At 34.0% G+C, this 9812-nt stretch overlaps 1 protein-coding gene across 2 annotated transcripts; it reads right to left on the bottom strand.

Moving 5' to 3' along the window:
* Window positions 1-5908: 5908 nt before the first annotated feature.
* LOC110622315 (pyruvate decarboxylase 2) lies at window positions 5909-9692 on the bottom strand. Of its 2 annotated transcripts, XM_021766781.2 has the most exons (7): window positions 8912-9692; window positions 8589-8752; window positions 7837-8487; window positions 7631-7748; window positions 7253-7441; window positions 6980-7146; window positions 5909-6237 (listed from the first exon to the last, which is right to left on the bottom strand). In XM_021766781.2, the coding sequence occupies exons 1-7, from the start codon at window positions 9437-9439 to the stop codon at window positions 6150-6152; spliced, it is 1905 nt and encodes a 634-aa protein (XP_021622473.1). In that variant the 5' UTR covers window positions 9440-9692; the 3' UTR covers window positions 5909-6149. The 2 variants fall into 2 exon arrangements, with proteins under 2 accessions (XP_021622473.1, XP_021622474.1); XM_021766782.2 differs by lacking the exon at window positions 5909-6237 and having other exon boundaries at window positions 6825-7146.
* Between the last annotated feature and the right edge of the window lie 120 nt (window positions 9693-9812).

Raw genomic sequence — 9812 nt, 5'->3', positions numbered from 1 at the left:
TATCTTTTGGGTAATTTTAAAATCTTTTGCAGCAGTGGGAGGTTTTAGAAATTTGAATTCTAGGCAATCGTCATGCTCGTGTATTTCCCTCGTACATTAGCTGCATTTTTCATGTTGGCAACTGAATTTATCGCTGTGCAAGTTGCTGATTGAGAGTGATATAGTGCCATTAGACTCTGGTAAATATCAAGTCGAAGAAGATTGTAGTGTTAATTCCAGTTCTTTGCTAGGATTAGCTCTACTACACTGGTTGAATTATATATTTTGCAAAATTCGAGTTGGAGTAATAATTTGTTAATTACTATAGAGAAAATTTGGCTATAGCTTGATGAGTTCTTGCACCCTAATCTCGCAAACAGGAGTTGGGAGTCTCACAGTTTTGTCACAGTTTGGATTGGAGGAGCCTATTGAAAAAGATAAAATAGTTGTTCTCATTGAAATCCTCTGGCATCCAAGGGTGTTTTTTTTTTTTTTTAATTTTTTGGCTGGATGAAATAAAAGAAGAGTAGAGGTGGAGGGAGGGAGGGAAATTTTTACCTTTCTTATCTAAGCTTTTTCCCCCCCAAAGTCCTTTCTTATCTAAGCTTATTTATATAACTGGTGATAGAGTTGTATTCAATAAAAAGAAGCACATTCCTTGACATGTTTTAGAGGTTGGAAGTACATTCTTCAACATATTCTTTTGGATACTACTTTTGAGAAATTTATGATTTTGTCTTTTGATTTGAGCACTAATAATGAAACAATCCCTTAATTTTGAAGATTGAACGATTTAATCCTTTAATTTTAATTCTATAGAAATAAAAATCGGAAGTTAACAACATTGGATCCGGAGATTGTAAGAAGAAATTTATAGTTCCATTATCTATAGGACAAATAAGTTTGATTAATTAAAGCTTAAAAATTCAGAAGCTTTATTATCCAAAATCATCTCCAATAAATTTAATTTATTGTGATACATATTATCTCAAAACAAATAAAAAAAATTTCAAAATAAGTTAAATTTTATAAAGATATTTTTTAAAGATTATAAGGATAGTTGACCTATCATTTCAAAAATAATTTTCTTTTAAACTCAGAGATTTATTTAATTAATTTAAGAGTTTTTTTTCCTTACTTTTCATATTTTCCATTCTTTCCTTCTTTTCCCTTTTGCACTCCCCATCACCCAAATTCAAACTCTTCCATTCTGTCTTCTCAGGAATTACATGTGATAAGTAGTTTTATTTTCATTTAATACTTGATTTGGGAAAGGGAAATCAAAAGAATCTGTAAAATAAAGAAAGATAGTCAAGTCTACCGAATATAGGAAACTTTTTAACGTTCAATTGAGATTTATAAATTAGAATAATAATAACATATAGGAGATGCAGAGAAAAAAAAAGAAAGAGGAGAAAAAAGAAGAATAACTTGTCTGAGGAGAGAAAAAGTTTTCATTTTCTTTTAATCTACCTTCTGCCATTTCTCTAAAGATGTGAGAATATATTAAGGTGGAATTCACTCTTTAATTAAAATAAATTTATAATTTTTTATATATTATCAGCATACTTCTTAAGATGAGCATTATGTTCTCCAATGATGAAAGATACCGCTAGACTCCTAGGAGCCTTCTCCTGCCTCTAAAGCACGATGACTACGAGCCCACGAAAGTCACCACCAACAGTCTTCATTTTCTGGCACCATTTTAACCTATCCACACCATTGTTGGTACCCACATCATAGCCCTTCCCGCCACCATTAAGCAACTGGCACCAACATCAAGTCCTCCACGTACTCTGCCGTCGTCATTAATTCGGGCTTATCCTGCACCACTTTCACTTGCTTAGTATAATTGGCCACTATGTAGTTTCAGTTCTTGATCACATTGTATGCACCATCATGGATCTCAACTTCAATGGTGGATCCACCATTGTTGATCAGGAAGATGATGCTCTTCTGTTCATATCGCAGCATCATCGACGCATCTTAAGCAGTCACCTATTAACCATCCACCAAGAAAGGTACATGTGAAGCATTTTTTTTTTTTTTTTACTGAAAAATCATCAGTCAAACCAAATCATGCAAACCATCTAAATTAAGACACCAATAAACAGTAAATTGGTTAATTAAATTTCAGGAACAAAGATTCTGATATGCAGTGGTATTGGTCTTGAGCCTTGTTTGCAAGGGCTTTAAGAAAATCTTTCATTAGAATACATCCAAATGCAGGTGCATTTCCAATCACCACTCGATCAGGCTGCACTATGATCGCCTTCTCATTCTTAAGAAGGAGAGAATTCCAATAATGCTGTAGTTATTGAAAATTGGTCCAGCAAACAAGCAAGCATCCGCAGATTCTACAATCTCAGCACAGAAGGCACCGCTCACTGCACCCCCAGTTAGTTCCAATGAAGTATGAATGTTCTTCTGGCACAAGACCTTTAGCCGATGGCATCACAGCCAAGGCCAAACCACAAGCATCAGCTAACTCAAGAAAGGCCTACCAACCAGAACCGGTTCCCCTGCCTTGTTTTAAGAAATCTGCTGCTGCTGCTTTCAAAAGCATTGTTTGGTTGGAGGTAAATGGACGGATAAAGTAAACTTTCCAAGAAATTCAAAAAACTCCTTTTAACTTTCCCAAGTGAGATAGTAAGCTGCACTTTCCTAATTAATTAAGACAGCTTTTCACTTTATCTTTTAATTCTTACGCTTTTAAATTATATTCTATAAATTATTGTTTTTTAAAATTATTCGTACTGGTATTTTCGACAACTCAATTTTCCAAGTTAGCGAGTCAGGCTCATAAATTTCTTCCATGTTAAATTTGTCGCAACCGAATCGGATACAATTATTAATTAGGACCGAATCTTTAAGTATTGTGATTCGCCAATATTTCAGACGTTTCCACCTCGTCTTACGCATAATCCTTTTCTCGCAAGTCCATTAGTTTTGTACAATTTATCTGATTTAAAATGACTCTAATACCAATTAAAATATCTTAATTTTTAAGAAATAAATTCTTTAAAAATACTTTCCAAAAACTATAATTTATAGGTATTAAAGTATTTTAAATTAAAAATATCAATAATCATTACAATAAATATTAAAATTAACACATTATGAATAATTATTTGCTATATCAATTAACATATAACATCATTATAAATAATAGATAATAATACATAAAAAGATATAATAATAATAAAAATTATAGATATTAATAAAAAATTTTTTAATAATAATATTTATTATTGTTAATGATTATTTTTTAATATGAAAATACACCAATTATTTATTAAAAAATAATTAATAATAATAATAAATATTAATATTAAAAATATTTATTTACTAATATTTATAATTTTTATTATTATTAATTTTTTGTATATATTAATAGTAATAATTATTTATATAGTTACTATATATTAGTTAATATAGTAATAAAATTAATATTAGAGTAAAATTTTTTTATGTTAATTCTAATTTTTGTTGCGTGAATATTAAAATAATAATCATTCATAATTTCGTTTCTTCTATTGGCCTTTGCACAAATCAAGGAACTCTTGGAATCCCTAAAAGAGAACGAAAAGGAATTTAGCTACCATCCTTAAACTCTGCAATCCTTTAAAAATCAACTTAAAATCGTTAAACCAGAAATATAAATAAAATGGTATTAATAAATATTCTGTAGGAAAATAACGATAATTGTATAAATTTTTTATAAAATAAACTAAAAATAAAAATTTCATGATATTGAGCGATATGAAGAGTGCATCGATCTTTTCAAATTATTACTCATCGTCGGATTTTACAGTTAGGGTCTAAAGTTTCCACTTTAATTGATGAAGAGCGCAGATTTTTGGACTTGTTAATATTGATTGAATCTGTAATCTCCCTCAATTCAGTTGCAAGGGTGGATGATTTGGCGGTCGAGGTGTTGCACCCAGTAAAACGGTGTCATTTTTTGGAGAGATTTAGTGAATGACCGTTGTATACCTAAACTAATTATATTATAACACAAAATAAATTAACAGTAGAGAGGGTAATCCTAGATAGTGTTAAGATTCAGGGTAATAAGATCAAGAGATTTAGCTCGGTTAGAGCGATAGTAAATAAGGGTAGTAAATAGAAGTAAAAAAATTGGGTATTACGTTTAGAGAGGATAAGATATTAAGGTTGCAAAACTGCATTTCAAAGATATTAAAAAGATGATTCTCAGTTTTAGTTTGATAAGAGTATAAATATCCGTTGTTGTAAAGAGTACTTTTGTAACACGTACTATTGAACAAAATAAAAGTGTCTTTTGGTAGGTTTTTAGGACGGTTCATTAACTTAAATTTTATTTTCAATGAAAATTTTAATTGATTCATTAAATATAAGTTATAATTAATTTTAAATTCAAGGAGTTTAACTATATTGCTGTTACTCAAACTAAAATTTTTAAGATATATATTAGTTCGTATCAAATTATTCAAACAATAAAATAGAGATAAAAAACATTAAGCATAATAATAAATATTTACATTAATAAGAAAAATTAATACCTATACTCAAAATATAATAAGGGTTTAAGTTACATCAAATGATTTAAATTAAAAGTTAAATACATATGAGTTCAAAATTACTAATAAAAATTATAAAATTTACAACTATCTCTATAACAAAATACAAAATAATATTAACAAAATAGAATTTAAGGAAAAAGAAAAAAACTCTAATGAAAGAAAGCAAATTTCAATCTTTTGAATTAACTGCCTTTTTTCATAGAGCACCCTTCTTCTCCCTTATTGTAGAGAGTGGCCGTTGAAAAATAGATTTTTAAAAGACTTTTAAGGTGACTCTTCCTTGTGAATGAGAGAATGAAATTTTTATAATGTTTTGATGTTTAACCTAGAATTTTAGAAGCAAAATAAGAAGAAAATCGGGTACTTGTAATGTATCCTGTCTAGGCCATGGGGAGTCTTTCTCACTATCTAGCCATGAAAACCTCTGCCATTTGAGTATAAAAACATGTTTCAAAACATGTTTGACCGTGAGATTTATCACGGGTATGCTGTGAGACATTCTGATTTTTTTTCCTCCATTTATTTCCTCTCATGGCTTGATTGTAAATTTTGGTCGATTCTCGTTATCAAGCCACGAGATATTTTGCCTAATTAACCTTCAAAATCTTCAAAATAAACCCCAAATCCACTTAAAAATAAAAAAAATAATAAAAACTAGACATTTTGAAATTAATATTTATCAAATAAAAATTGACATAAAAAATATAAAAAATAATTATAGTATTGTATTTAAATGTGCTAAAAATAAATATAAAAATTTATTATTTTTAATATTACATTCATCTCACAATGTTTATCTTTTACTGATTATTCATCCAAATCAATAAAATTAATTAATAGCATTCACCAATTATACATTTCACCAATAAGACCAATTCTACATTCATAGCCTTAATATTATTACCTTCATCAATAAGACTGATTATACAGTCACTCATAGCAGTCACCTATTAGACATTCACCAACAGATCCTGGTACCTCCTTTAACGCCTGGATCAGTTTTTTGTTTGAGGCTCTTTCCCTGTCAGAGATGGTGAAGTTCAGCTTACGATACCAAGTAATTGAGCAACAAATTCGTCTTTAATAATATTATAGAGTTCTGTTTACAACGCGTTGCGTTCTGTGTCTTAATGAGTTCTAAATTTACAGTTAATGGCTTCTAATTTGCAGCCTCCTCTCCTTCTGCTGGGATTGTCAAGGTTATTGTTGATGCTGGTGTTCTGGATTCAGCCTAAAATTTAGCCACATTCTTCTTCATTTTTAGCTGTGACGTTTGTGTCCAGCGGGAAGTACGTCTGCTTCCAGTGCTTTTCATTTGATTTTTTGAGATAGAAAGTTGAAATATGTAGGAAAATGGCTGGTAATTGAATCAAGCAAAGCTCATCTTTTAGCCTCAAATAATATCGTATAATTGCGATTGTGAGCTGCGAGTGGGAAAACCATCACATTCCTTCAAAATACGCAAAAGTGGCATACATCTCAAGAGATTTCAGCCCATAGAACTTCCAGTACAGGTCGGTTAGTTAATCACACGGCCGTTCTAGTTATTCTTCACGCCGTTCTTTTGTGTTTTCTCGCCGCTGATGAAGGCATTGAATTGGTCTTTTACTCCGTGGCTCCAGCAGCATGCTCATCATCTTTACCTTGTTTTTCTTCGGCAGCATCTTCATCCTCTTCTCTTGAAGTAAAGTTCCTGTATCAAAAACAAAAAAATTAAACAAAAAAAAAAAGAAAAAAAAGAAAAGTCGCCTTTTTTGTTTACCTCTACGTTCTAGGTATTGAATTGGCACAAGAAATATACATTCCAATCCAAAATTACTTGACTGATTAGAGAAAATCTATATTGGAATGATGCTGATATGTTATTTAATTAATTAGATTTAGTTTTCAATAAATTAATCAATCGTAAAATAGATATTTTATTCTTTCTTTACCCTAAAGTGAATTACCCACTCGTTAAATTTTTCTAATCAAGGCTAAATCGAAATTGAATTTAAATCAGATGAAATGATACCAACTAAATGGAATCAGTCTGATCTGATTTTGGTTCAAACCAGAAACGGCCCACGGCCACCCTTGAGAGAGACTGGAACATTCAGGAATTTTGATGGATGTCTGAACTTTGCCAAATATTTGGGTCCATAATGTAATTTTCCACGAGGTTCATTTTCATTTTCATTCATATTATTTTAATGCAGCAGAGTAGAGAGTGGACACACTCTCTCCTGTGTGAAAATTTCATCCACTCATCGAGTACTATTCGCATCAGAATGGAAAAGATTTTGGAGAACATCAATAGAAATTGAATATACATAGCAATAACATTTCAGAATGCGCAGACTGATCAGAGACCACAAGCTCAAAATTTGTACTGATATAACAAAAGGTAGACCATCAACTTGGAACTAAATGATCAACACATTTTTGAAGTTTACTGAGGATTTGGTGGTCGGCTATTGGCAGCGCAGACCCTGGAGCCCCATTCCAGGAGCTCTTTGCTAGTATCATCCTTGTGAACAACGACCTCGATGAAGCACAAGCAATCTTTCTTTGCACCTGTTGCAGTCTTAATTGCTTCAACTAGATCTTCCTCACATTTGACCTGCAATGACAGAATTAGTAAACAGTATCATATTTTGCACTTAACCCCATTAGCATCCGTGCATTAATTGGGAATCAGGAAAGCAAAATGTGGCCAGTTCATAAACCTTGGTTGTCCAGCAGTCGCCTTCACCGTTGTGGATGGCATCAATCAATGCAGTGTAGTTCCAGTTTTTTATCACATTGTAAGGACCATCATGGATCTCAACTTCAATGGTATATCCACCATTGTTGATCAGGAAAATGATGGTCTTCTGTCCACATCGCAGCATCGTCGAAACATCTTGTGCAGTCACCTATTAGACATTCACCAGAGGTACAAGCATGTAAATTAGATTTTTGTAGGGACTCAAATTGTCAGCCACCCTGAATCAGATAAACAATACGCATCGAATAGGACATGAAAGCTTCAAAAGTAAGAAATTGCGCTATGTATTAGGAAGCAGCATTGAAAAGTTCATGTCAGAAGATTCTTGGTTGTATACCTGAAAGCTACCATCACCAATACAAGCAATCACGCGTTTCTGCGGCACAGCCTGAGCATATCCAAGAGTTGCCCCAACTGACCAACCAATTGATCCATATTGCATTTGGAACTCATATCTGCAAATCCATTTTTAATAGTGGTTAAATCCATGAAGCAAAAAAATTATGAGCCCAAACATCTCACAAAAGATCCTCTATTGCTCACCCGCATCCCTTTGGCAATTTCAGCTTCTGGCAGTTAAACCACGAGTCCCCTGTCTCAGCAATCACAGCTGTTTCACCAGACAGCATTTTTTGTATATGTTGAAAGAGAATATTAACCCTTAATGGTTCTTTCGGTTCACTTTTCAAAGGATGTCCATCAGGAACAAAAATCCTGCGGTAGTTCTCATGTGCAGTAGTATTAGTCTTGAGCTTCTTCGCAAGGCCCTGGAGAAAATCCTTCATCAGAACACATCCAAATGTAGGGCCATTTCCGATCACCACTCGATCAGGATTCACAATGATTGCCTTCTCTTTCTTGAGAAGCAGAGAGTATCCAACAGAGCTATAATCATTGAAAATGGGTCCAGCAAACAAGTAAGCATCAGCAGATTCCACAATCTCAGCACAGAAAGCAGTGCTCACAGCACCCCAGTAAGTTCCAATGAAATGGGGATGAAATTCTGGCACAAGCCCTTTAGCTGCTGGCATCACGGCGAGGGCGTAACCACTAGCATCAGCTAACTCAACAAAGGCTTCACATGCCTTTGCAACTCTCAGTTTAGGCCCACCCACCAGAACTGGCTTCACTGCTTTGTTCAAGAACTCTGCTGCCGCTTCAACTGCAGCCTCCAAACCTAATTTATTACTTAATCTGTACCCAAAAACTAAAAATAAGTCATTATGAAGATCTATTCATAATAATTTTGATTGCTTCTATTATTAGCCTAAGCAAAAATCAAGAAGCCAAATCACCTGGGAGAGAGAGAAAATGGAACTGGCTCCCGGCTAAAAGTAGGATGAGGGATTGCAGACAAGTTGCAGCTAATACTAAGATAAACAGGCTTGCTTTCTTTCAAAGCAGTCGATATAGCAGTATCAATCAGGTCATGTGCATCTTCCAGGTTATTCACCAAAGCCTATAAAAAAATGAATGAACACAACAGATCATCATCAATGCTAACAGAGAACACGTAGAAGAATACAGGCTACACGAACCTAATCGCACAGTAAATGCACCATACATTTCGATTCCATTAGAACAACTAAACAAATTATTCCCAGTTGAGCTTATGTACCTGGAAGCAGGTAACAGTCTGGAAACTCCTTAGCTCCTGGCTGAAATCAGGCAATCCAATGGTATGGTGCAGAATCCTGTTAGTCCCGTAATCATTAGAGTTAGGTCCACCAACAATGCATATCACAGGCAGATTTTCACTGTAAGCACCAGCGATTGCATTGAGAACACTAAGGCCACCCACGGTAAACGTAACAACACAAGCGCCAACTCCACGCGAACGTGCGTAACCATCGGCAGCGTACCCTGCATTTAGCTCGTTACAGCAGCCAATGACCTTAAGCCCAGGCTCCGCGATCAGATGATCAAGCAGAGTAAGGTTAAAATCACCGGGAACAGAGAAAACGTCACTGACGCCGATTTGAACCAGCCGGCGAGCAAGGTGGCGGCCAAGATTCGATTCAGCAGCATTGATCATAGTGGGAGAGACAGAGTTTTGGATGGTAGAAATGGAACCACCGGTTGCTGCGCTGCACATGTCGCCGTTCGGGGGCATGCAGCTGTCAATAGATCCAATCTTGGTATCCATAGGAAGGAGATCAAATTTTCTCTTTTTGCAGTTTGATGATGAGATCGAAGAAGGGTTGATGAGAATATGCGAGAAAGAGTGAACAAATAAGAGAAATGGGACTTGTTTGTTTGCCTGTAATGTGAGGAAAGCAAGGGAAACGGGGGAGGAATTTATAGGTGGTTTTTGAGGAAGGAGCGGATACTGGGGGCGGTTTCAGGAGTTGCTCTTCATGGTATGGCGGTGGTCTGTGGATTCTCGTACGATGATTTGATAGATCCAATTTTATCTCGACTAAATATACCATATATGTTGAAAGAAATTTTCATCATAAGTATGACATGTTTTTTAAGAAAAACGAAATTATTTAAATATTTAATATTTGGTTTTTAAA

This window comes from Manihot esculenta, chromosome 9 (assembly GCF_001659605.2).
Source record: "Manihot esculenta cultivar AM560-2 chromosome 9, M.esculenta_v8, whole genome shotgun sequence".
Taxonomy (NCBI): Eukaryota; Viridiplantae; Streptophyta; class Magnoliopsida; order Malpighiales; family Euphorbiaceae; genus Manihot; species Manihot esculenta.
The sequence above is the reverse complement of the archived record's forward strand: the minus strand, read 5'-3'. Positions and strand labels throughout refer to the sequence as shown.